Source organism: Mugil cephalus, chromosome 21 (genome assembly GCF_022458985.1).
Source record: "Mugil cephalus isolate CIBA_MC_2020 chromosome 21, CIBA_Mcephalus_1.1, whole genome shotgun sequence".
NCBI classification, from domain to species: domain Eukaryota; kingdom Metazoa; phylum Chordata; class Actinopteri; order Mugiliformes; family Mugilidae; genus Mugil; species Mugil cephalus.
In genome coordinates this window covers 4,975,009-5,000,784 of record NC_061790.1, presented here as the reverse complement: position 1 = coordinate 5,000,784, position 25,776 = coordinate 4,975,009, and the positions used below count along the sequence as shown (strand labels likewise).

General features: G+C 41.7%; 5 protein-coding genes across 9 annotated transcripts; 2 read left to right on the top strand and 3 right to left on the bottom strand.

The window, feature by feature from the left end:
* Nucleotides 1–777: 777 nt before the first annotated feature.
* Nucleotides 778–6,810, top strand: LOC124998754 (serine/threonine-protein phosphatase PP1-beta catalytic subunit-like). The gene is made up of 8 exons (XM_047573266.1): nucleotides 778–877; nucleotides 2,397–2,528; nucleotides 2,628–2,858; nucleotides 3,558–3,662; nucleotides 3,914–3,985; nucleotides 4,165–4,316; nucleotides 4,724–4,858; nucleotides 4,949–6,810. The coding sequence occupies exons 1-8, from the start codon at nucleotides 826–828 to the stop codon at nucleotides 5,051–5,053; spliced, it is 984 nt and encodes a 327-aa protein (XP_047429222.1). The 5' UTR covers nucleotides 778–825; the 3' UTR covers nucleotides 5,054–6,810.
* On the bottom strand, nucleotides 6,572–11,279 carry bpnt1 (bisphosphate nucleotidase 1). 2 transcript variants are annotated; one of them, XM_047573267.1, is made up of 9 exons: nucleotides 11,123–11,279; nucleotides 10,582–10,716; nucleotides 10,379–10,483; nucleotides 10,154–10,261; nucleotides 10,029–10,077; nucleotides 8,910–9,001; nucleotides 8,637–8,834; nucleotides 7,719–7,824; nucleotides 6,572–7,488 (listed from the first exon to the last, which is right to left on the bottom strand). In XM_047573267.1, the coding sequence occupies exons 2-9, from the start codon at nucleotides 10,699–10,701 to the stop codon at nucleotides 7,337–7,339; spliced, it is 930 nt and encodes a 309-aa protein (XP_047429223.1). In that variant the 5' UTR covers nucleotides 10,702–10,716; nucleotides 11,123–11,279; the 3' UTR covers nucleotides 6,572–7,336. The 2 variants fall into 2 exon arrangements, with proteins under 2 accessions (XP_047429223.1, XP_047429224.1); XM_047573268.1 differs by having other exon boundaries at nucleotides 10,582–10,746; nucleotides 11,123–11,265.
* Nucleotides 11,280–11,844: 565 nt separating this feature from the next.
* On the bottom strand, nucleotides 11,845–13,519 carry saysd1 (SAYSVFN motif domain containing 1). Its single transcript, XM_047573270.1, has 2 exons — nucleotides 12,941–13,519; nucleotides 11,845–12,574 (listed from the first exon to the last, which is right to left on the bottom strand). The coding sequence occupies exons 1-2, from the start codon at nucleotides 13,124–13,126 to the stop codon at nucleotides 12,251–12,253; spliced, it is 510 nt and encodes a 169-aa protein (XP_047429226.1). The 5' UTR covers nucleotides 13,127–13,519; the 3' UTR covers nucleotides 11,845–12,250.
* Nucleotides 13,520–14,130: 611 nt separating this feature from the next.
* grcc10 (gene rich cluster, C10 gene) lies at nucleotides 14,131–16,632 on the top strand. Of its 2 annotated transcripts, none has more exons than XM_047573272.1 (4): nucleotides 14,131–14,228; nucleotides 14,701–14,754; nucleotides 14,931–15,107; nucleotides 16,149–16,632. In XM_047573272.1, exons 2-4 carry the CDS (start codon nucleotides 14,703–14,705, stop codon nucleotides 16,286–16,288), a joined length of 369 nt encoding a protein of 122 aa, XP_047429228.1. In that variant the 5' UTR covers nucleotides 14,131–14,228; nucleotides 14,701–14,702; the 3' UTR covers nucleotides 16,289–16,632. The 2 variants fall into 2 exon arrangements, with proteins under 2 accessions (XP_047429228.1, XP_047429227.1); XM_047573271.1 differs by lacking the exon at nucleotides 14,131–14,228 and adding an exon at nucleotides 14,249–14,469.
* Nucleotides 16,633–16,665: 33 nt separating this feature from the next.
* LOC124998752 (cytospin-A-like) lies at nucleotides 16,666–25,554 on the bottom strand. Of its 3 annotated transcripts, none has more exons than XM_047573263.1 (13): nucleotides 25,422–25,554; nucleotides 24,431–24,551; nucleotides 24,293–24,313; nucleotides 22,563–23,045; nucleotides 21,713–21,786; nucleotides 19,470–20,032; nucleotides 19,298–19,385; nucleotides 19,139–19,214; nucleotides 19,014–19,050; nucleotides 18,658–18,754; nucleotides 18,438–18,554; nucleotides 18,305–18,364; nucleotides 16,666–17,373 (listed from the first exon to the last, which is right to left on the bottom strand). In XM_047573263.1, the coding sequence occupies exons 2-13, from the start codon at nucleotides 24,468–24,470 to the stop codon at nucleotides 17,284–17,286; spliced, it is 1,746 nt and encodes a 581-aa protein (XP_047429219.1). In that variant the 5' UTR covers nucleotides 24,471–24,551; nucleotides 25,422–25,554; the 3' UTR covers nucleotides 16,666–17,283. The 3 variants fall into 3 exon arrangements, with proteins under 3 accessions (XP_047429219.1, XP_047429221.1, XP_047429220.1); XM_047573265.1 differs by having other exon boundaries at nucleotides 22,563–22,964; XM_047573264.1 differs by lacking the exon at nucleotides 24,293–24,313.
* Between the last annotated feature and the right edge of the window lie 222 nt (nucleotides 25,555–25,776).

The following is a 25,776-nucleotide window of genomic DNA, read 5'->3' as shown; positions in this document are numbered from 1 at the left end:
AAGAAGAAGAAAAAAAAGAGACAGTGGAAACGGGGAGTAAGCGTTTTATTGATAATGGCATTTAAACTATAAAAAAAAGGGGGAAAAAAGACTATAACCTTAATCTTTGCAAAAAAACTATCCTTGCAAAAACACTTTCTCTCTAAAAGTGGCAGGATTGTTGACCTGACATGGAAGGGCTCTCGATCCTGAGGGTTATAGGACAAAAAAGTCAAGTAGTAGACCCAAAACCTTTCCACTTGCAATGAGCCGTAGGTTTCAAAGAGGCAGATTCTCGACACATTTTAAGACCCTTACTGATGAAGACTTCTGATAACTTCAGCCCAATAGCCATAAGACGGCACCTACGAGAGAAAGACTTAAAGCAAATACTTGTAATAATTCTAAGCAGCAAGAACAAACAAACAAAAATATAGAAAATAAATAAATAAAATAAATGACAACATAATTTTCAGACACTTCTATCGTCCAATTTCTTTAAATAATAAATTTCTTTCTTGCTTTTTCTACTCGTCTGTCTATGCTTCCCAGCTCTGCCTTACTTCTTGCAGCGACACCTACTGGAGATGATTTTGTAACTGCAGTGTAACGTTAACATAACTTTATATTTTGGCAACACAACACTAGTGAAAATAACTCCTAAAATATAGCATGCAAGTGTTTATTTTTTACCATGGGTACATTTAATTGAATCACCAGTCAGCCTCGTCGTCTTTCGAGCCTTCAAGTCAAGACTCAGGGCCACGGTTGCCCGGGTTACCTGCCTGCCTCTGTGTGTGTGTGTGTGTGTGTGTGTGTGTGCGTGTGCGTGTGCGCAGCGGAAACATGGCGGAGAGCGACCTGAACGTTGACAGCCTCATCTCTCGGTTACTGGAAGGTACGCTACCATTGCACCGTTTTGTATATCTGTGTGCTAAGTAACGCAGTTGCCACGTAGCTTCACGATGAATCAGGAACCCACTCGTTTTTTTTTGTTGTTTTTTTTGTGGTATTGCATCTTCCGTCGTGAAGCCGTAAGCTAACCGCAGGGTTAAAATCAATGACGTCACCATGGGAGCTACATGTTCGCTACATGTCCGCTAGCTAGTTTCGTTTTTTACACTGTGCAAAATCACCAATGGCAAAGAATAATTAGCTGGCTGCTTGTTTCGATAGTTAGAGCTATGTCGACATTTTCAACAGCTAAACGGACAACGGGGGGAAAAAAGAGCCGCTGAAAGTTGTGGTTGCTTAGTAACGTTAGCCGTTTTGGTTGCCAGGGCTGGTAACTAGTTAGCTAACAGGACGGCTACCTCTAGGGCCCGGACACACCCCCCTTTACCTAGGATGCCTAGTCTACGAGGATACTACTAAAAAACCTGCACAACCATTTCTAATTCATCGATAATACACACACACCCCGACCTATTTTGTAAGACTAGTCAATTCAGTTCAGTTCAGCTTTATTTATATAGCGTCAATAACAACACAAATCCCGACCTAGAAACTCCAGATTGAGCTCTCACATGTACTACACTAGATTTTCTGAGACAACATATTGTGCTTTGTATTCTATTACGTTTAAATTATTAGGTGCTATTTTGTCATAATGCGTGTGTTAATTTTTAAATAAACAAGACGCCGAGCGGCATAGTTATATACAGCCCCACTATTTCTACGTGCCCCATTAAAGTGATGTGCTATATGATGTGATGTACAATTTAGCCAATGAGTATTTAAGCATTTAAAGTGTACAACGCCACTGATTAAATGCTTAAATACTCTATACTATATAGTTTTACATGTTATTACAGTCTTATACATATTTTCAATCTTCCTTCTCCTCTTGCACTGTTGATTTTGTTGGTGTGTTATGTTGATATCTGCGTATGTTTGTGTACAAGCTACTGGACACTTATTGTTGTCCGTCCGGACGGTTTGAAGCAAATGGACCTCTGTTGTAAAGAATACATTGTATTTATGGAACTCATACAACATACTGTATTGACTGGTAATGCAAAACTGGATTAATACGTATAATCAGTTAAGTACCCAATCTATTTTAATGTCTTCTTCCTCTGAAAATGCTAAAAATGCTACTGTAAACCTGAGTGCATTTAACTTGTCCTTTAATACATGTCTAAAGTCAATTTGTGACCAACCCGCCACTTCTGGCGAGCGCCATAACAGACACACTGTTCTTTCTGTAAATGTGAATTGGTCCTCTAGTCTTCCAGACGGCAAAAATCCCCAAAAATTCCCGCTGAGGAAACGAGCTGTTCGCTCGTGCCCTCGCCAAGTCATAACAATCCATGCTGAGTGGATTAAATGGCATGACTGGCTAGTAGCAAAGTACAGTGGTCTCCTCTCTTTAAACCTGTGATGGTAATGTGATATACATTGTTTTTGCATTGCAGTGCGAGGATGTCGTCCAGGAAAGATCGTACAGATGTCAGAGGCGGAGGTTCGGGGGCTCTGCATCAAGTCCAGAGAGATTTTCCTCAGCCAGCCGATTCTCCTAGAACTGGAGGCTCCTCTTAAAATCTGTGGTGAGAACCAGCCCTACTATATATACTATATATACGATTCTGATTATCAAGCTTGTGCCGATTACGTGTGCCAACAACAAGACGTAATTTTAATTCCAGGTGATATCCACGGACAATACACAGACTTACTGAGGCTATTCGAGTATGGAGGCTTTCCTCCAGAGGCCAACTATCTGTTTCTGGGGGATTATGTGGACAGAGGGAAGCAGTCGCTGGAGACCATCTGCCTGCTGCTCGCATACAAGATCAAATACCCAGAAAACTTCTTCTTGCTCAGGGGGAACCACGAGTGTGCCTCCATCAATCGCATCTACGGCTTCTATGACGAGTGTAAGCGGGACAACGTCGCTGTTTGTTGTTCATAAGCTACTCCTGAATACTTGTCAAGTTCAATACCATCAGCTTTTCTAAACCTTTGATAGTTGCAGTTTCTGAAGCATTAGTATTTACTACTTTTGAGTTTTGTAGAGATCTCACTCTGAACAGGTAATTTTGGTTAAGTCTTGGTTGATTTGGTTTTCACATGTAGCAGCAGCTATAAAAAGTTTTTGCTACAGATCTTTTTTTGATGGCAACAAAACAAACTAGTGTTGTATCAGTAAGTCAGGAAATCAGGAAATAATTGGACTTTTTCCAATATTCTATGAGTTGCTGTGATCTGATTTGAATCTGAAGAGCAGGGTATGTTAAAAGAAGTTGTTTACATCACTGAGAAGTTGGATTTGTGCAGTTTGTGTCTTGCAGCACTTTATCTAACAGCTCACTGTGGCTGCTCATTCTTAAACCATGAATTACATTATGATTACATTAACAGTAATTACCAGCATGTCACCACAGACACGTAGTTTGCAAATACTCAGTCGTGATTGTGTTACCTCATTCAGTGACAGATGGTGACTTCACATTTATTTAAATGAAAATCAAAGCTGCAAAACATAAAATCAAGACTTGATTTATTTTAAAGGGACATCTGAATTTTGAATTCACTATTTTATGCTTAAACATAATAAAATCTTTCCTGTTTCTCAGGCAAGCGCAGGTTCAACATAAAGCTCTGGAAGACGTTCACAGACTGTTTTAATTGTCTGCCCATTGCTGCGATTATTGACGAGAAGATCTTCTGCTGCCACGGAGGTTTGTGAAGCATCTCCGTTGTGATAAACCTCTGAGTCCTTTGTCTCTGCATTTGTGTGTCCCTCTAAAGACTGACTTACTATGGAGCTTTACGTAAATATTAAGTATTTTAATGATTGAATGTATGATTTTTCAGTAGCATCGATCATAAAGGGTTGGTCTGTTAATCTGTGAAATAACATCCAGTCTGTCTCTCTCACATAATTTGCTTAAATATATCACATTTTTAATACAGCCTTCTTTCCCCTCAGGACTCTCACCTGATCTGCAGTCCATGGAACAAATCCGACGTATTATGAGACCCACTGACGTCCCAGACACAGGTCTGTTATCTTGTGTTTGAAGAGAGTCTTTATCAGCTGGTTGTCGTAACAAAACGACAAAAAATGTTGCTAATGTGACTTGTTTACCATTCAAGGAAACTATACGTAAAAATGTCAGGATTTCCTGTTTTCCAAAACTCTTTCCAGATGTAGCGTTGATGCATTTTCTCTTGCTCCAGGCTTACTGTGTGACCTGCTGTGGTCGGACCCGGACAAAGACGTCCAGGGCTGGGGGGAGAACGACAGGGGAGTTTCTTTCACCTTCGGGGCCGACGTGGTCAGCAAGTTCCTCAACCGCCACGACCTGGACCTCATCTGCCGAGCTCATCAGGTAAAAAAGTCTGGCTGCTCTGTGATTTACAACTGCATTCAAAATAATGACAGATACAGATAGATTGTAACTGGTTTATTCAACATTAACAGTGAAATGTAGAAACAAAATATTGAGTTTTGGATAAAAAAAACATTTAAAACACAGTGTGGAAAAATTATGTGGTAAAACATGTAAAAGGAAATTGGTTTCTGGCTTCATTGAATAACATCTACATAACAAGCTACTTAAAATGGTACAGAGATGTTCTAAATTTATTCTTCAGATAGTGAATTGTTTAATTGCTGATTTTATCTGACCAAGAATCAGAAGGAGTTAAAAAAAAAAAATAAAAAACGTTAAATGGTTTATTGTTTATGAAAGTTAGTGTTATGTAATTTGTTGTCATCCGTCTGTGCCGTAACCAGGTCGTTGAAGACGGCTACGAGTTCTTTGCAAAGCGACAGCTGGTGACGCTGTTTTCCGCCCCTAATTACTGCGGGGAGTTTGACAACGCTGGCGGCATGATGAGCGTGGACGAGTCCCTCATGTGCTCCTTTCAGGTAGAGAAGGCGTCTCTCACCGGCCCATTAAAATCTACTCCACCACACGCTTCTACGTGTCTTCATCAAAGACACCGTTTTATATTTCAGATCCTGAAGCCGTCAGAAAAAAAAGCGAAATACCAGTACGGAGGGGTGAACTCGGGACGCCCCGTCACCCCACCACGCACCACTCAGGCTCCTAAGAAGAGGTGAGCGGCCGGCCCCGGCTCTCCTGCTCCTCCAGCTGGTTTCTGGCCCACGTCCCCGCAGGCTGCCTCAAACACTCCAGCCTCCTCTCACTCAGTTTGTTCTTTGTGTAACTAAGAAACGCCCGGAGTGTTTCCTGCTTGTTCTGTGGGTTTTTATGAACATGAGTGTTCCTCCCGCCCATTTTTTTTTTTTTTTTAACGCCATGATATGCATTTACTCAGCCCCTTCAGGAATATTAACACCGACCTGTCGTAGATCGGGTAACGCGCCTCCCTGCCTTCAGACTAAACATTTCCATGGTGACTTTGTTTAATGCATGCACGCTTGTGTGTGAGATGGCCAAATGTTTTCTCTCTTACCTTCGGCTCTAGTTCCATATTTACTTAAGTGTTTCAATTCCTTCATTTTAGCATTTAGACTGGGAACAGGAAGTTTGTCTCTTTCCAAAAATAACTAAATCTGTCTGTCAGGTCTTCACCTTATTTTATTCATATACTTTATTGACCCTGAAGGAAAATCACTTTGCAGCATAAAATAATACTTAATATAAAATACAGGAGGAAAAATGAAAATTTCTGCCCGTATCCCCTGGAAAATAGAGTGAGTTTGGTCAATGCAAGGAAGTGGGAACGCGTTGTCCACATCTATATACAGTCTATGGTCCCAGTTATCTATGGAGCAGCTGTTTGTTGTGTTACACTTTGTTTTTTTGTGTGTGTATATGAAATCAAATAAGCTACAAATCGTGCTGGCAAGTCGATTTTGTCTTTTGCTTGTGCAGACACACGTCCTTGTTTCCCGTCTTTAATGCTAAGTCACGTCCAAACTAGCTGCAGACATGAAGCATCCACCTCCTCATCTAACGCTCTGCAACTAAGCAAACGTCCCAAAACGTCCAGTCACCCCCCAGTAAGACGTCACATGACGGCCACGGCTTTTCCCCTGCGACTCAAGAATGTTCTAATCTCCCACGGAAACATCAATAAAATCCTGGGATTTTGATGATATAAGTGCAATAAAGATTGCTACAGATCTCGCTTTAATCAAACACAAACATTTGTCCTCTGAAAAAGGTCACAACTAACCTAAGATCTGTTCTAACTTTACACTCGATACTCCTCTTTTTTCACAACCAGCACTAAGCTTCGTACCTTGTCCACCCCTCGTGTCACTGAACGAACATTTGTGGTTGTTAAAGAGCTGCGTTTCCAGCAGTGCATTAATGTAAACAGTTCCTTTTTTTGTGTGGAAAAGAACCAAACAGCTCTGTCACTACCCTGAGTTTGTGTCTTTTAGTCTGTAGACTGTTCAAAGATGAAGCTGTACAAACGGAAGAAGAAGAAGAGGATCTTAGTAGATGAAGTTACTAAAAGTACAGGATTGAGAAGTAGTTGTCAGTATTAATTCTTATCTAGTGATCACAGCTGTAGATGTCGACCTCCTGCGCTCAGCATCGTCACACTTCCAGTCACTGCATGACGCCGCAGAGAGGTCAAGAATCATCGAGCGGAGACGACGGCATTTTTGTCTGTTGTTGGCATCATTACTTTTTATTACACGTAGTGGTTATTGACTGAAGTACAGTAAATAAGTCCCAACTCAGTACCCAACATTTAAGCTGTTGTGACTTGATTTCAAACATTTTTGCCTTTTGCCTTGTAAATCTGTCGGTCTACAAGCTGGAAACAGGACGTTCAGACGTCCTGAGATTTGTACGAGTTTGTTTCAGACATGTGGAATAAACGGAAAGAGTGTGTGGAGTCTGCTTCCTGCTTCTTCTGGGTCCCTTAAGGTGGTAAAGGTTCAGGTGTTACCTGTCGGGGCTCTCATCATCATGGGGTAAAAATAGGAAACTAATATTAGAAGGAGAGGGACAGTAACGCTAACGACAGACAGATGGTCAAGAAAACTCCTGTAGTGTGTAGGTTGTAGTGTAGTGTACGTTATTACGTTAATGGTTCAGCCATCTTGAAACCGTGGCCCTGAAATAAAAGGAGTAACGAGTTCTTTCTGGTAATAGCTGAAGGTTTGTGACGGTTGCTTCTGACGTTGGCTGAAGGGGAGGGGTTGTGTTTATCTACCCCCCAGGTGTGTAAAAACGGTAAAACTGTAACTGACTCTCTCCAGATACAATACAAGAAGTTCAGTCTCAGGCACAAGAATAAACAACCTCCATTTACAAATGACCGAAATGACACATTAAAAACATTTTATGGTGTATAAAAATACAGTTCACACACACATGTCCAGAAACCGATCTGGTGTTGGGAGACGTGAGTACAGACCTCAGTCTGACTTGAGGCCCTGCAGCACGGACTGTGGCACTCTGCTGACGTAGTACTCGTGGTTGCGTAGCGTGGCGAGGACCCCGGCCGAGTTCATGTGCTTCACGTCGGCGTCGTAGCGATAGGCGTTGCCGTGCATGTCGGTCAGTCGGCCTGGATGAGAACATTAAAAAAAAAGGATTTTCAACATTTTTTTGACGTGGACGACTGGGTGCGTTTATGTCGCTTAACTGGGGAATACGAGGCACCACGATGCAAGGACTGAACCATTTCTGTTGCCGTGACGGTGCAGTTTATGTGCAGGCGGTGGCTTTAAGTTCCCAGAAAAGAATACACTTAAACTGAAACTGAAATTGTGGCTGATCGATGTAGGTTGTTTTTACCTCCGACTGCAACCAGGACAGCTTCAGGAGCGCAGGTGTCCCACTTCTTGCACCCCGGACTCGCAAAGACATAAGCAGAAGCTTTCCCCTCCACCAGCTGGATTATCTGCAGAGAGACGAGCTGTTCAGTATTCAGAGTACTGTCTGCTGTCACTGAAGGTGCACGGGTAGAAAAGAAATTTAATACATAATTGCGGGACTAGTTGACAGGTTGATCACAATTTGGCTGTTTTCAGGCCTAAAATCAACATGGCCGCCTAAAACCAATCAAACCAATGTCATTTAACAATAATTTTTTCATTTTGACAAACTGTATTAAAACCGCACATAAACCATAAAAAATCTGAGTAGGAGAATGTTCGATTTTTCACCGTGAGAACTACAAACACGTTTTTATAACTTGGACTGCAAATCTTAAGTGTAAATTTCAAAAGCTTATGTACAAATCGAGCAAACAACAAAGTCATTCATAGCAATTCCCATTAAAATACAGGAAATGCATGATGCATTTTTTGTAAAACTATTTACAACCATTTACAAAACTATCAGGTGTAACAATAAGTAATAACATCTAAACGTCTCAAATCTCTTTCTCTTCGGTTGCAGTTACTCCACAGACTGAATACAGTGTCACTCCTACAATTATTTATAATAACTGTAGTTTTACTTGGCCTTTTAATGCAATTATATATAGTTATCTATAGTTTGAAGTTGGCTCTTTCTATAAAAGTTGAAACTGAGATTTATCATCTGCATTAAAACTGATTAGAACAGTTAGAATAAATGTAAAAAGAACATGGGCAGTATTTATTCACCTCTATGCTCAAGAGTCAGTCAAATCTGATAGAAAAGGAGACTTTTACCAGAACTTTATGCATCTAAACTAGTCAGAGTCAAAGTTTTGGCTAAACCTTTCACCTTGTTCCCAGCTCCGCCCACTCGTATGACCTCATGAGGCTCCATGGCGTTCACGCAGTCCGTCACCAGCTTGTTGCTATGGGAACGGGTGGTGGCGACAATTCGCCTCCCGTCGGGAACTTCCTTCAGCTGGAAGCCGAAGGCGCCCAAACCCGGCATCCCCCACATCGTCCGGCCTAAAGTGGCTCCGGCTCCAAGCTGGCGAGGAAGAAGTCAGAGTCAGCCACATGGAGATGCTTTAAAACAAAAATATATATATGTATTAATATGTACCTGGTAGTTGTAGAACGGCTGGTTGATGACGCCTGCGATAGCTCTGCCTCTGTGTGCAATGCCAATGAGCACTGTCACGTTATCGAGGAGCCCTGGGGTACAGAAGAGAACAGCGCGGCGTTAGCGGGAGGCTAACTAGACCGTTTCACTCCTGAGCAAACGTTTATTGTGGTGCGGCCGCAACAATGAACACAGCTCCCATACAGAAAGCCGTGCTGTGAAGCCGAGAAGCGTCCGAGCCTTTGTGTGGTGTCTGTGTCTGTGGCACAGCTCGGAGATGGACACACCTGGACGCTGGGGGTCAGCAGAAAGAGACGCACAAAGAGGAGAAGAAGAAAGAAGGTGTGATGGCCACAGTGTTCCAGGAAGAAGCCCAAGACAAAGAACCAAATTATAAAAAAAAAAAGAAATAAAGCTTTTAATTGACTATTTTACTAAAGAGCTGTCAGTTAGCTAAAATGTCAAGCCGATTTAACATAAATACATAATATACACATTTAAACGCACGGATGCTGCAGTGTGAGTCACATGTATAAATGTTTAACTGTTAATAAGCAAACGCGACAGGTTTTTCGCCTTTAGGAGACATTTCACATTAACGTCTCGGCACACACACACACACCGCAGAGTAAGACAAACAAGTACCTTCATTGATTCCCGTGGGTGAAATTCATAACACGGACACGCGGCCCCGAGGCGGCAGCACGGGAGGAGTTCACGCATTAAGAAAGAAAATTACCACAAGCCTTTAAATGAGAATAGTTTGGGGAAAAAATAAGACCCTCAGAACAATAAAGAGAAAGAAAAATGGAAACTCATTATGTGCACTCAGTATATGTGCTAGGATGCAGCTGAGATATACACAGCGCCCATGGTATATTCACACCGATGAGCCACAACATTACGACCACCTTCCTAATATTGTGTGGGTCTCCCTTGTGCCTACAAAACAGTTGTCAGAGAACAGACCCACAGATACTTGATCAGTTTGAGATCTAGTGAATTTGGAGGCCAGGTCAACACCTTTTTCGTGTTTTTTTTTCATGTTGTGGTAGATCGGTGTACAGCGTGCACAACTCCTTATATATCAACAGGCTTTAGTGCACTAGAAGGACCTACCTTCAGTAAATTCCTTGGTGCCATCCAGAGGATCAACCCACACAACGAGCTGAGAATCAGATAGAAATTATATGTTAAACTGTTTATTCAACAGACAATACTGTTGTTTGGGAATCTGGTAGTACCTCTTCTTCTTTCAGCTCACTATACTCTGCAGGACAGCTCTTCTGGAGGATTTCCTCTGATTGGCCAGTCTCAATGAGGTCTTCCTGAACCTCCTCAGCTGGAAGATCCTGCGGGAACAAAATCACGAGCGGATTATTAAGTCTTCATCCTCAACAAAAGGGTGAACAGCACAATACCTATTAGGTGTCCGCTGCGTTTGGTGTAAAAGTCGTACATTCACTCACCTCCTCTCCAATGATGGTGAGTTTGGGGAACTTTCTGTACAGTGAAGCGCAGATGCTCTGCTGCGCCAGTCTGTCTGCAAGTGTCTGCAGATCGTTCGCTCCCGTCTGTGCAGGGGTACAAAGAAGAAGAATACAAAATACGATCAGAACCTTTTCGATTCTTGCATTACCGCCAGGAATCGTTTCAGTGTGACGTGTCACACCTTTTCCACAATGCCAAGTTCTCCGCTGTGAAGCACTTTCCTCGCAATGGCTCCTGCCTTTTCAGCCACGGTGTAGGCAGAGGCCACGAGCCGCATGACCAGAGCAGGACTTCCAGACATTTTTCACAGGTTGATCTGAAGGAAAGGGCAGTAAAACTCATGCAACTACATCACATGAGGAGGGGGAATAATATAATAAATAATGAGGACCAGAATATCACCACACACTAAATGTCTTCACGGCATCATGCACATATTACACATTATCCACATCTGTGATTAGTTGTTAATTACAAAAACGTTTGCCTCCACACAATTGCTCGATGAAAACTGCAAATATTTTCAACATATTTCATTGTCAAACTCCACAAACTAAAGCTAGATACTAAGATACTAAAGCAATAGCTTTTTAATTTTAAATCAAGTAGTTTAGCTGGGTAACTAAAGCAAGCATGTGCCAACAGCTGAGGCAAATTAGCTAGAATGCTACTAAACATTTGAGTATATCCAGTAGAAATGTGCACACAGGGACAGTACTTACAGATGCTAACACGGAGAAGAGGTCACCGTTTTCTTCTTGTTATATGACAGTACTGGCCACAGATGGACAAGACGGTCAGAAACTAGTTTGACTAGATGAATTTTGGCGTTGCAGGAAGTGAACGACCTTTGACCTACAAAGAGAAGAAACCTAACAAGAGAGTTAGCTGCGCGAAGACCAAATACACCGCTATGGACGCTCGTCTGTTACCTGGTAACACAGCATTTTGGCGGAATTTAGCTACGTTTTCCGGCTTGAACACATGTAAACATTAAGAGGACATCGGATAAAATACGGTAGCTTTCTTTTATTCCTCCGAAAATTAACGCATAGATTTTAAATAAAGTTTTACAAGTTAAACGACTTTGGAAGACAAACAAGGAAGTACACGGGGTGTGAATCATCTTGCTCTGCTCATAAAACTGGACCGTCTCCGTGAAGAAGTAATTCTGACAGGTCCTAGTGCCCGCCGAAATAAATGCCCGAATCAAACATATCCACAAATATGTAATATTTAGACTTAAATTCTTCTTATTTTTGCTGGCGAATTTCCATTGTGACGTTTAAAATAACATTTCTTGAATATTACATTAACTTATTTTCCAGACAGGTTTCTGTAAGAAAAAAAAAGGTGCCCTACAAACACAATAAAATAAAATAAAATTAATTAACCGCTATTATTTAGAGTCTTGGAGAGAAGAAGAAATCATCTTTCATGTTTAAAAGTTTAAAAATATTTATTAATTTGTAAATACTTGTAAATTAATTTACAGCAAACATTTTTTTTTTCTCATGTGAAAAAAAATGTTCATTATTTTAGTGTATTTGACTCAAGTTCAGTCGTCATTTCGCCATTTAATGCACTTCTTGATAAGAGCAGAATGAACTGGGGTACATGTTCGACATGAATAACATCTTTAACAGTGTATCATTGATATTTCCGCCAATCTTGCTGATTACACAGTGTTTGACATTTCCCTCTTTCCCCATATTATGTTGTGTCCAGTATCTGTGATTTTAAGACAAAAGAAAAATAAAGGTGCAAATAAACAAATCACAATTTAATGTGAAATGACCGTATGTATATTTTTCGAATGGGCAAAAAAAAAAAAAAAAATCACTAGTACGTCATCTGTTAGCAAGAGGTCTGTAACCCATTTCCCCCTCCAGCTGTTCTGCAGTGATGGAGCCCAGCAGAGGCTGACAGTCTGGGTTGAAGACTGAATAAGCGCTCAGTTCTCCAGGCTGGCGGGGCGCCGGGCTGCGGAGTCCCTCGTAGAGCCAGTAGAAGAGAGAGATGACAAAGAAGGGCAAGCCGAACTCCAGCTCGACAAATAAACCCAGCAGAACCAGCCACAGAAGCACTTTGAGCAGAAAGAGGTTTGAGATGACGAACTGCCTCGAGGACAACCACCTTCCCAGAGCGCTGTCCAGTACCCAGTCTCTACGGTCCTGCAGAGAAGACACAGGACCCAGGAAGTCAGTCAAGAGATTTGTCAAGTGTCAAGTCAAGTGTTTGCCTGTTTTTCAGAATAATCCCAGAATTTTTAAACCCTTTGCCACAAGAACAGATACAACAACAACGACATAAGACTGAGTGAAAAAGCTCAGTGTTTTTTTAAAGTAACATAGAATAAACAGTGCAATGACTATATACAATACACACATTTTGGGTGCAAATTTGTTTCTGCCTACAGTCTAATGGTACTAGATAAATACTCATTTGTAGATTTTAATTGGAAAGTTTGTTGAACTTCTGCTTAATTTAAAGGATCATACTCTCTGCGTGTGCTTAGGCTAAGGTGGATGATGTCTCACCGGGCTTTCGGAGCCCTGGGTCACAGCTTGCTTGTTTTCCGTCTTCTCCTCCTCGGGCTGTTGACTGGATGCCGTCACTGTCTCCGTCTCCGCCGCTTCTCCGGACTGTGAATCCACATCCTGACGCCTTTTCAGGGCATTTTCTGCCTGTCGTCTGGCTCTGAACTCTGCGAGCTTCTGCTCCATCGATATCGAAACTCCACCACGTCACTTGGTTGTACGTGGTAAAAATATATATTCATTCAAAACTTACTAACTGCTCCGGATTAGATGCAGACGAATCCGTAATACGTTTAAATGTAATAAATGGATCTGTCTTCGGCTTTAACCTGCATCTTTCGCCACATCTTAAGATTTCACCACCATGCTACTCTGTTTACTTCATCTTCTTCTTTTGGGTTTAAATTGCGGCCAGCAAACAACTTAAAGGTGCAATACCGCCACCTACTGGAAATACCGGATTGTACATTTTGTGGTAATTACATTGAGACTACAGACCATAAATATATATATATTATTTTTACGTTGTGTTACAGTTATTTTGACATTCTGGATAAACAGATCCCAGCATTCCCAAATTCAATCTCGAAAAATGATCCCCCATAACAAATACAACAAATTCTGCTGCAATGTTATTTTGTGTGTTGCAAAATTTGTTATGCAAAAAAACAAAAAAACAAAAAAACATAGAAGTATGAAGTCACCTCCCAAGTTTGTCGTTTTTCTGAACGAATTCAAACTATACTTAACGTCCCTGAAATTAACTGAAGACCCCAAAGCCATAAAATTATACCAAATATTGAACAAGTTTCCCATAGAAATCAATACTTGAATTTCCCCATTGTACGATGGTTTACACTTTTTTTTTATATGAATACTATTATTATTTATTTCCAAGACTTATTGTCTTGTCCTGATTTTGTGTTTTAATTTAATATTTGTCAGTTTTTAGAGTTATTCTGTTCCTTTGTTATCTCGTACAGTGAAACTTCCTATGCCAGCCTGTTTTTGAATATTATAACAGTGTCTTCTGCATTTTGTACTTACTTCTTAATTAATGCGTGCTTTCCTCTCCTCCCTACTTAATGATATCATTAAGTAAGGAGCTTCTCGGATGAGCGAAACTACACATTTCCAGTTTTTCGTTTTTTTTTTTTTTTTAAAACGTCTTTTTATCTACACGGGGAGGAACCCTGTTCCCCGCAAAGCGAAGCCAACTGTCGTAAAAAAGGTGTCGTTTTCCGACATTTCCACAGGTTTGGCGTTAGCTGGCTTGTTTTCATCACCGGTGAGTTTCCAAACCTTTATTCTGTAATAGTCAGCGGTTCTTTCTGTCTTGTAAATACGTATTTTAGCTGCCGCTGATAGCCACATCCCAAAGCCGTCGTTAGCTTAGCATTTCAAGCTGTTGAATAAAAGTTAAACGATCGATGACAAACGATAAGCGACGTCCAGTTCCTCTTTGCAGACACACCGCGTCTTAATAATGTTTACGTGTCGTTCTTTCACCTGTTTTATTGAGTCTTGTGGTAGGTTTTATTTTTTTTTCTCTTTATATACGCGCATTAGCTAGCAATTCTGCTTTATAGTCGAGTTTAGCTGAATTTCTATATCTATATAAATCAATCACGTTCTCTAACTGCGCTGCAGGACCTGTAATTGTCTTATCATACTTCCTGGAATACATTTAATTTAAATAAGTCCTCTTCTGTCGTTTTGTTTATTATAAACATTTCGTTTTTCCTCTTTTTTATCTGCAGACATGGCCTCAGCTCCAGCACAACAGCCCACCCTGACTGTTGAGCAGACCAGAGGTGAGACATTTACATCAGTACATGTTCACTTTTCAAATATTAAGCTTGCACAAGCAGCTCGTGTTGCATTTTTATTTTATAGATCTGGGTTTGCAGCAGCTTTGTTTGGCCCTGATATCTGAAGTATTGTCTTTTGATCTCATCCCATCTGTGTATGATGTTTTTTTTCCCTGCAGTGGTGCTGAGCGAGGTGATCCAGGCCTTCTCGGTACCAGAGAACGCCGCACGGATGGACGAGGCAAGAGAGAGCGCCTGCAACGACATGGGCAAGATGCTGCAGCTCGTCCTCCCCGTCGCCACCCAGATTCAACAAGAGGTCATCAAAGCCTACGGATTCAACAACGAAGGGGAAGGTGAGCTTTCTGGGTGTTAGAAACATACCTGCCACTTGTTAAGAGGCAACTGTACGGATGATTCTTTTCCTTAAACAAATGTAGCACTCAGTGTAAGATACGTTTGCCGATTCAGGCTTAAACCAAATGTAACTTCGCTACAAATACACTACAGGTCAAAAGTTTTAGAACAGCATCAGTATCCTCTGGTATAGTTGGTCATTGCTTCATAATACTACAAGATAATGACCCAAAACTTTAGTCCAAGCTACACCAGAACTACCTCAGGATACAAACAAGGTGGAAAGCTTGAAAGCATGTACTGGACCATATCCCAGTCTCTAGACTTTAACCCTGTGGAGCTGGTTTGCGATGAACTGGACAGAAGAGTGAAAGCAAAGCTCCCTACGAGTGCCACACATTTCTGGGAACTTCTGCAACAAAATTGTGAAGAAAAATATTTGATTTCCATTTTAGAAAGAAAATATGTCTCGAGTGTGTTCACATGTTACATCAGCCAAAGACGGTTACTCTGATGAGTCCAAAGTTTAGAAAAGGTTTGTAAAAAAACATGAAATTTGGTTTATTAATTGATTCCAAAACCAGTTGTTTATTAGGGCTACACTTTCATTTCAGAGTAAAATGAGACATTATAATACATACATTTCAATATATATATATTGTAGCGTTATAAAACTTTTGACTGGTAGTGTTTATATGCTTTCCTTAAGCTACTGACTGTTCAAAAAATTTATCCACGAACAATAAATACAAAAATCATTAAACTGCTCAGGTCATAATTATAACTCTTGGCTTATCTATTGTTCATTAGTGCTGCATGATATATTGTCACTGGGTGTCGATATTATGATTTTAACTTTAAATATTCTAGTGTTTGGCTATTTTAACATATAAATGATGCAATTAATGAAGCACTCTGTATGATCTCGGTGAAATTAATAAATGCCTCTGCCCCCTTTCACCATATCCACACTTTTAATCCCAGGTTTTGTTTTGTTTTTTTTTTACCCATACCGATAGCTGGCTCTGTTTCACTTTCAGGTGTCCTTAAATTTGCCAGACTGGTGAAGATGTACGAAACCCAGGACCCCGAGATTGCAGCCATGTCCGTTAAACTGAAGTCTCTCCTCCTGCCGCCGCTGTCAACGCCACCTATAGGCGGCGCCATTCCCGCTTCGTAGGACTCGTTTAAATTCATCGGTCAACGTCAGAGTTACTTTAATTTAATGCTCATGACCGTGCTGTAAATCTGGGATCATGTCTGCCATCTGAAAACACTAACGCAGCACGTTCCTACAAAAAAAAACACATACATAGCGTTTCTATATTACAGCTTCATTTAAAGCATCCTCGTTTGACAATTGCTTTTAAAACTATTTATTTGTTAAATGTTACACTATGACCATTTTCTTATGTCACTGAACTTTAAACTTTTTCTTTTAATGCCATCTTTTATACCATTTTTGTACACTGTCAAATGTCTTTTTTTTTTGTTGTATATTAAAATCAAGATGTTTTCTCTGAATCTGTGTGGTAAAAAACAACAATTACTTCCATGTTTACAGCATATATAACTTTATTATTGCAGCATGTCTTCATATGTTAACCATGTTTTTTAAAAATACCTTAGAGATTACAGACACATTTACATATATACACATATATGTCCTCAAAGGCAGCTTTCTTCAGACAGTAGGTCCTCTGTAGGGTTCAAGGTTTAAACATCAATAGTGCAACATATAAAATCTGGCCTGTTTGTATAGTGGTGTTTAAGATTTGCATGCAGTTATAATATTTATCACTGGGACAGGGCAGGTATAAATAAGTAGTTAAGATTAAGTGCCCCAGATTCAGACATTGTCACGCGCTAAAAATGCTACACACCCATTTATCATAAAGTGTATTCATTTTCTTTTTCCTTTTAGAGGGAAACTGTGCATAACCAGTGCATTCAACACCCGGTGACGTGAAAGTAGTCGCTGAACAGATGTGGTTTTATTCGTGTGTCCTGTGCATATTTCTCCCAGCAGCTTTTTTTTTTAATTCCAGTGTCACCGATTTACACGTAGAAAAGTAAAACTGTGTCAGTGTTCTCGTCTTGAAACATAAAATCACGAAGTCTTAATAGTTCAGTCGTTCATCTCCTATAAAAAATAACCAGGCATGGGGGATGACTTCACATCTCGAAGTGACGGAAAATGCTTTCGACGTATCCCAGCACCCTCTGCCAGTCCGGCCCGTCGGCCTTCAGCATCTCCTCCACTGTCTGACACACAGTTACAGATAAAGACTGTGAGAGTACGGTCCATGTATGGTTTGGTCAATGGATTTAACGTTCAGAAAAGGATATTTTAAAAAAGAAAAAAAAAGTTTTTATTTTCATTTTTAAATTCAAAAATTAAAATTGAAAAATTTCTTTATCGGGTCAAGAATGGATAAACAAAACTTTAAAAAACGCTCGCTCTTAATTTTCTAAGTTTCTAAAAACAAAAAATAAAATCGTTAGAAGACAGAAACAACAAAAACGCCCGTTTTTTTTCCCATATCGTGCGACCGGAAGTTGTCGTTTTCAAAGTAAGAGCGCGTATGAGGATGGTCCTGTGTAACAGAAGTTGACGGACAAGGATCGGTAGAGTTGTTTTTCGAAACAATAAAAGAGTGCGTCTCAGGGAAGATGACACGGCTGCAGAAAATTAGGCCGAATATTTCAGGTAAAAACTAAAAATAAGAACATGTAATTAGGGAATAGTTAGCTTCTAGCTAACATATGCGTGCAGAGATTTCTGCAGATGACAAGAATTTGTTTTGCCACGTCAAAAATAACGCCAGAGTAAGGTTATAAAGACATTTTATCGCGGGCCACGGAAACTGCAGATAGAAGTCATATATATATATATATAGGCAGAAACACAGTATCGTCCTCATACGTGCTCTTATTTTGAAAACAGCAACTTCCGGTTGCAAAATATGAAAAAACTGGGACTTTTTTGTTTCTGTCTTACAACGATTTAATTTTATTATTTTTAGAAACAGAAAATGAAAATAAACCGGTTTTGAAGTTTTGTTTTGTCCATTCTCAACCCTGATAAAGAAAAATCCCTTTAATTTAAATTTTAATTTTTGAATTTTAAAATGAAAATCAAACAACTACTAATTGCTACTACTAAAATTTGCTACTAACTACTGAAATGTCTCACCAGCGTGGCCGTGATCCCCACACTCTCTCCGGTCTTAAAAGCAAGATCCAGATTGTCTCTCTGTAAAAACAACAACTTTTACAGACTTTCCCATACGCTGGATAAAACAGTGACTGGACTTTTGTCTTTTTACCTTTTCATCTGGGTTGAGGCTGTCGTAGGGGATGTGAGTTGGCAAGTAGGTGTGATAAACGGCACAGAAGGCCAAACCATCCTCCCAGCTGCTACTAAAGTTGGTGATCTCAATATTCTGTCGCAAAATTATATATGATTAATTATAATTCTGTGTTTTCCTACATTGAATCTCACATCTTACAAACAATCAAAAGTGTAAATCAAAACATTTGTCTAACCTTGTAACCTTGTGTTCGGCTCTGGCACCAGCGTAGGAGAGAATTTCTTCTGGAGCCGCCATGACGCCTCAACAGAGCACTGAAACCATCCTGAGGTCTGAAGATAAACACATTTCAATCAGAAATCTGTTATGCACTGGCAAGAGAACAACTTAATTTGTTTAGCTCGTTAGTTATAATTTAATGACATTTACAGTAAAGGAAGGAGATATAAAATTACAGTAGCCTATTTAAATATTGTAGTGGTGCAGCAAATTGTCCATGTGTTTGCATCATCCTTAGGAAACCTAGACTCTGGACCTGTTGGTGAAGCTTCTCTGGTCTAAAATCTGATTTGAAATCAAACGTCCACTCACTTGACAGAATCTGAGCTTTGATCTTCATCCTGTTTCCCTGCAACACACACACATTATAGTCACACGACTGCACATTTAGTCCATCTAAAAACACATAATGGTGGTTTAGCAGGTTTGTCTCTCACCTGAATAAAAACTGGACCAGCTGTCCTGCCGCTGGAAAATGCGGTCGATCCTCCTCCCTTTAGTCGGCTCTTCTTTCTGGAGGAGATGACACAAAAGACTGATTCCACACAGGAACAGAACATCAATGCCTTGTTAGTCTTATTCAACAGATGTGATACCTTGCATAGAGGCAACGTTGTGCTTGTTTTCTTTGAAGCACCGTTCTGAGGAGAGGACTCAGTTGGAAGTGGCAGACGAGAGAGACTCCTAAAAAAACAGAAAAAAAAAACATGAATGTGTTTGTAAGGACTTTGTTGGCGTAGGGTAGTGTGAACATCTGTGGACGCTCACCAAGATCTTTCAGACAGCATCACTATCCTCCTTGGATCTCTCTGTCCTCGTCCATCTTTCCTCTTCTCCAGAGCAGCCAGAGTGCGGAGGTATGTCTCCGCCACCCCTTTCCCTTTCAGCTCCATGTTTTCCGACCCGTTTGTCTCCTCTGGATCATGATCAGCATCCGCCTCTTGATCTGCTTCATCTTTAGCTTCAGTCTTTGCTTCACTTCCCTCTGTAGCTTCCTGTATTTCCTCCTCAGAGTCGGCCCGTTTATCCGTTTGTCCGTCTCTCGCTCTGCAGACGTTCCTCAGCGCGTCCAGCTCGGCTCGTTCCTGCTGCTGCTGTGCGGTGAGTTCATTTAGTTTCTGGCAGACGTCCTTGTGCTCCACTCTCAGACTCTCCAGCTCCCGGTGCGTCTCCTGCTGTTTGTCGAGGGCCCGGGCCAGCTGCTCCTCCACGGCCCTGTGGCTCTCCTGGAGCTCATCCAGAGCCTGCTCCGACTCCGCCCGCAGCCGGTCGGCCACGGACACGGCGACCTGCAGGTCACACTGGAACTGATGCCACTCCAGCCTCTCTGTCTAGGGAGCAAACCCAAGACTAGACTGTAATCGGTTTGTTCTCAATCTTACTTCATTAATATTTGGACTATTTTTTTTCCTTGGAGTCCCCTTACTCAGAAAATCCACTACTCCCGACTATCATATCCTTGCTTTGCTGCCCATGGACTTATGTAAACACATGTAAACACATCCCAGCTATAGACCCCTTCACGGTTTGTAAACAATGTGACGTTTTTTGAGGGGGGCGGGGCTTAATTGGAAGCAACCGATCTCAAACACCTTAGATTGTAAACGGTGGTTAGCATATTTAAAGAGACTGTTTTGGCAAGAATGGGAGAAGATTTTTAGATAATATACTAATACACTCACTTCCCCCAAACCGCGAGTGTTATTTTAAAAAAGTTAACTCTGAGTGATGGGTTTACATGTACCGACCACAACATCTCACTCACTGGATGGACGATTTGACCAAAGGAGGACACAGAGGGGACGAAGTCTGGTCTGTCTTTATCAAGTGAAGCCTCTCCAACAAAGATATTACAAGAAGTAAGTGGAACCACTGTGGAGGGTAACGTAGCAAATGCAACTTCTGCTTGGACACCGCTGAAACTACATTGCGTTAGCTCGCGGTTAGCATTAGCGTTAAGGTGTAACAAGAATCGTGCAAAAAAGGATGAATTAAACGTAATTTCAGTCACGATTTAGTCTAACTCGTTATCCAGGCTGAAACTGATGCTGCATTACATATTAATCTTATCTGAAGTGTGCTCCTTGTTGATTGTCTCACTCAAATCCTTTCTTTTAATTGCCAAAGTCAAACCTACACCTCAGGTGGGTCTTCTGGTGGTTGTGGCGCATGCGCACACACGTTTTCCAGTTAAAAGTCCGACAATCCTTAATCTTACTGAAGGACAAGATGTAGGTAACAATTAAAAGGTAACTCTTGAGATATCTTAGTTTAAGTATGAAGAGGAGTCATCAGCTCTTTTAAGACGAGGATGAGTCGGAATTAGCTTGACCGCTAGCTGTTAGCTGACCTGGTGAAACTGACTGAGAGCAGAGTCACATGTTGAGTCAAGTCCACTCGTTTATTGAGTTAAATGTAAATTAAACTCGGCCTAGTGCTATTTATAAATATACATTATTATCATTTTGCATTTAACACTGTGATGTTCGTGTACAACATACATAAATGAATATATATATATATATATATATTGACAGATTCAAGTTTCAACTTTAAACATAGCTAAATGTAGTAGGGACAGTGAATCACCAAGTCATTCTGGCCTCAGTAGTTTAGGCTGATGGGAGCGAGCTGCACTGTTAGCTTCTCTCTGCATCAGGTATATCACATGGGGACTGAATAGGCTCTTTGTCAATTGCGTAGTCAGCGAAATTTAAATTTGTGCGAGAAAATTATAAAAAAAAAAACAACATCTTAAAAAAAAGTCTAATCAACCAAAGATTTTGCAAGCCCCTCCCCCCTGCAGTACCACGGACCCCCTTGGGGTCGCAGATCCCCTGTTACAGACCTATGTTTCAATCTATAGTTTAATCTCTTGGGGTGGGACTCCATGCTTCTAAGGCATCAGCAAGTTACTGATATATTACTGCTTGAGCTTCCTGCTCAGAAAGTAGGTGTTACAAGATGAAGCCGCTGTGACTCCTGGACCGTTAAATGCAGCAACAACTCACCCTGAGTGTCTCCCTGAGTGTGTCCACCTCCTCAACCAGCTCCTCTCTCTCCGTTATCAAGCGCCGGAGCAGCTCTGACGGACGAGCACAAAGGAAGGAAATAAAGTTAACGTCTGTGGAGGTGTGAGATATGGGTGAACTAAAAGCTCTCCAAGGACTCTCTGATTTCTCTGGTGAAGTACCAGTGCCATATATATGTTTCATTTTAAGTACCAGAGCTGCTGTTCTGTTCACCGTTCCAGGCTGAGGAGGAGGCTACTGTGAACACACACCTGTGAACCTGAGCGAGTACCAGGGGTATGAGAAGATGTCTGGGACTAATAACACTGGATGGACAATACTAGTCTTTCTATTGAGTATTTGACCATATTCAGTCTCTTGCATTCCACACGACGAAAGCGAAGTTTCCTCTGGGGAGACGTTGAAGTTAATTAACTTTAGTCTCTAAAGTTCACATTCACTTGCGCTCAGTTTTAATCACTTCAATACGTTGATCACCGAGAATGGACTTTGAAGCAGAGCAGGAATGATCTCATGCTAGTTTTACTACTCTGTGCAGCCTTTGAGGTTAGGTTGCATGGACAGGAGATATTTACACATCATGACATAATTCATAATGACAGCATAATGACATCTGATCCACAGGCATTTCATTCTGCATTACGGTATGTTCTCTGCGTATTTACACCTTTCATTAATAATTTAGATCAGATGTTGAACTTAGATGTAAACTTACTTGTGTTACGTTTTGTGTCCAGAAAACAGCTTCCTGTTATATCTACTGATCTCTAACAGTAGTCAAAGTTAGTTTAAAGGAAACAAAAGAATCAGGTAAACATGGGGAGCCTACCTACTGCTCCTGTGGTAACATCAGTGCTGGGGCTCAGCCCGAGTGAGGACCTGTAATGCTCCATCAGACTGAGTAAAACCAAGGTCATCTCCTCTCCGGCTCTCTCTGCTGCAGCCTGAGGCTCCAGCCCGCTGTCTCTCTCCTGCCAGCTCTGCTCCGACGGCGACACCGGACTGCTCGGGCTGACCGGCGCCTCCCTGTGCCTCGCCGCCGCCGCCGCCGCGCCGTCGCTGCTGGCGTTTGCCTCCGGGGAGGCGACGGCGTCCACGCTGATCACGGCCCATTCCGAGGGAGCCGCCGGCTTCCGCGTCCACTCTGCGATCGGAGAGGCGGCAGCGGTGGTGGTGGAGGGGGCGGTGCTGCTGCCGGCTGGTGATGGAGTCTGTGCCTTGTCGGTGGGAGCTGCAGAGGATAAGGCCATGGCAGTCAGCTCCGCCTGTGAGGGAGTGGTAGGAGGTGTGTGGAAGAAATCTAAAGGAGAACCTGAGAGGGGAGGGGGAAATAAAAAAGTAAAACAGAAAAAAAAAACTCCGTCCTGAGCTTTAGAATCATCTAATAAAAAGCTGATAATGTTGCACCACCTGCTAAGCCTCCACTCTTCCTCTCCTCAATGCAGATCTAAGCACTGCTGCCTTATTTACTGACCTGGGTTGACTGATGCAGCAAAAAGCCTCTGCTGCCAGTGTCTTGGCTGGCAAACTGGTCCCCCATGTGGCAGGACTCAGGAAGAGAGGTGATTTTACTCTGATGTGCTAGCAAACAGCTGCTGCTAGATAGTCATTACCTCCATCATAAAAGCAGACAGGACTCTACCCCATTACTCATGAATTATTTGCAGTTTGCATCATAAAGCATCGTCTAACAACTAATCTATGCGATTCCCGGATGAAGCTGACATTACCTGGTTTATTTAGTGCATTTTTTTTAGTTTTTTTTTTTGGCTACAGGGATCCCCACCTGCTTCAGATCTTTTCCCTCCTTGCCCTTGTGTTGTGCTGCAGGATTGTGCAGACTCATCATTTCCCTGGCAGCAGCAGCATGAGGCAGTCTGCTCGGCTACGGCAGCGGGGGAGCTATTCTCATCTCCTATCCCGAGCCCACTTCCTGCACACCGTCAGCCGAGAGAGAGACGAAAACCAGGGGCCGCGTTTTAAGCCGCGAGGCAGAAATTGAACTGAGCAGGCGAGTCGATCGAGCGTCTGCGGTCGGACGCGAGACGCGCGAGGGCACGTGGGGCGACGGATACTCAAAGAGGCCAAAACTATCATGTTGTTGGATCCAGATTTCGCTGAATCCTCTGGGATGCAGTCTGCATTTCATGGTTTCTCTGTGCCCATAAAACGTCAAATCATCTGATGCCAGGATTTCATTCTGTGAGAAGTCATGCGCTTTCTTAAATCAGTACTAGTTTTAAATAGTACTTCACTTCACAGCAGACAAGTTTCTGCCGTCTGCGCTCTAGTCTGTGCTCTATTTTAGTGTGTTTTGGGTAAACAAAAGGGATGATAAATGGCTTTTGGGGGAATGTAATGAAGCATCACTGCACTCACATGTGTTTAGATGCTGTATTGAAGAGGAAAATACAGTGATTCATGCAGAAGCTTTAAGATTCTTTTGTGACGCAGAAGAATAGCGAGCACAGAGGTTTTGACTGACACAAATACAGATAATAACACAGAGACAATGTGCACATGAAAGGAGGACAAGAGTAAAAAAAAAGTGATTCTTACTTTCGTTCGTTGAGAAAATGTCTGTGGAAAACGTAAAGTGAAGCAACTTACAAATGGTTCAGTTCACAATCGCATACACTTTGAAAAACTGTGATTAAATAGAAACTAAACAACACAAACAGACTGTGTGTGTGTTACCTGTAGGTCCATGGCTGTCTTTGCCATTGTGGTTACCCATGATCCAGCAGGGGTGGGTTTCTTGACAGGCTATCCCAGGTGTCCTTCACCGCGTCCTCTGTCTTAGGAGTCCCGCTGCTGTCTGGACAGGGGAATGGATATAAAAATTTCATGAGTATGACTCACATATGTCCAGAAAAACAGCCCTGCAGGATGTTTTATTAGGAAATCTCTTCTGCAAAGTCTTCTAACAAAGAAGGCAAAACCCTTAGCTTTTCCTCTAGTCAGTATGTTTTAAAAACAATAAATAAATTCTGCAGTCAGCTCAGAACAAACTAGTTAAATGTGTTTTTAGTTTTTAATCCATCTGAGTTGTTGTGTTACAGACTTAACATGAAGGAAAATAAATGTATCCTAAATGAAAATAAAGTAAGAGAGAGCCACAACAATAAAAGAATCCTCACTGTCATGTGGTGTAACACAAAAATCTGTTTTCAACACCAGACTCCATGAATGAATCGCGCAATTTAAGGTTGTCGTGGTTTTACCAAAACAAACATATCCTAATCATCTCAACTCAGACATGTCACGTGTAAATAAATATCCTCGGGTTAATTCGGCGTAAATGTGATTTTGAATAGCCCAGCTTGCTTTGCTAGCCAACACGGATTACTCTAGGATTGGCCTATCCGGAGAATACCTCTTCATTTTACACCTGTTAAATTAACGTGCAGATCAGTGAATCGTGCGCCGTATGAAAGTTCGCTTCCTGTCAATATTTAATATCTCCCAAATATCTTATTTGCTCCCTTTCTTCGTCTCCAAGAAGCCATGCAGTTTTCAAGTGTCCGGTTCCGTGAATGAAGTTTGGGGCTGCGTTATTTCCACTGTCAACAGTCCGTATCAGAGGAACTGGTTATATTTCAATGCAGCATTTAGGTTTGCTGTCGTGTGCGCTGCATGCGAGGAGACACCTTCCACACACCATTACCTCCAGCTTCATTCATCCTACCTGTTCAGCCCGTCAGCTGGACGTCCACCAGGCTGGTCCCCGGCTCTCCGGCGGCTCTCACCCGGGTATTTGGACCTCTCTCTCCCCCCCCCGCGGGGTTTAGTTCACCCCGTATCCCCCCCTCCAAAAAAAAAAAAAAAAAAAAAAAACACCAACAGATACAGGTCTACCTGATGACACTCCTTCTATATCTCATATTCACCACAACGCTACAGAAAGTCCCAATAATATCCAACTCTGCCGCTTCGCCTTTAAATCCGATGCGACAAAAAGCCGAGAAGGAGGCAGAAACAAACCGGCTGCGCAGCAGGAGCAGCTGCACGTTTGACGGAGGCTGCTCTTAATGACATGATTT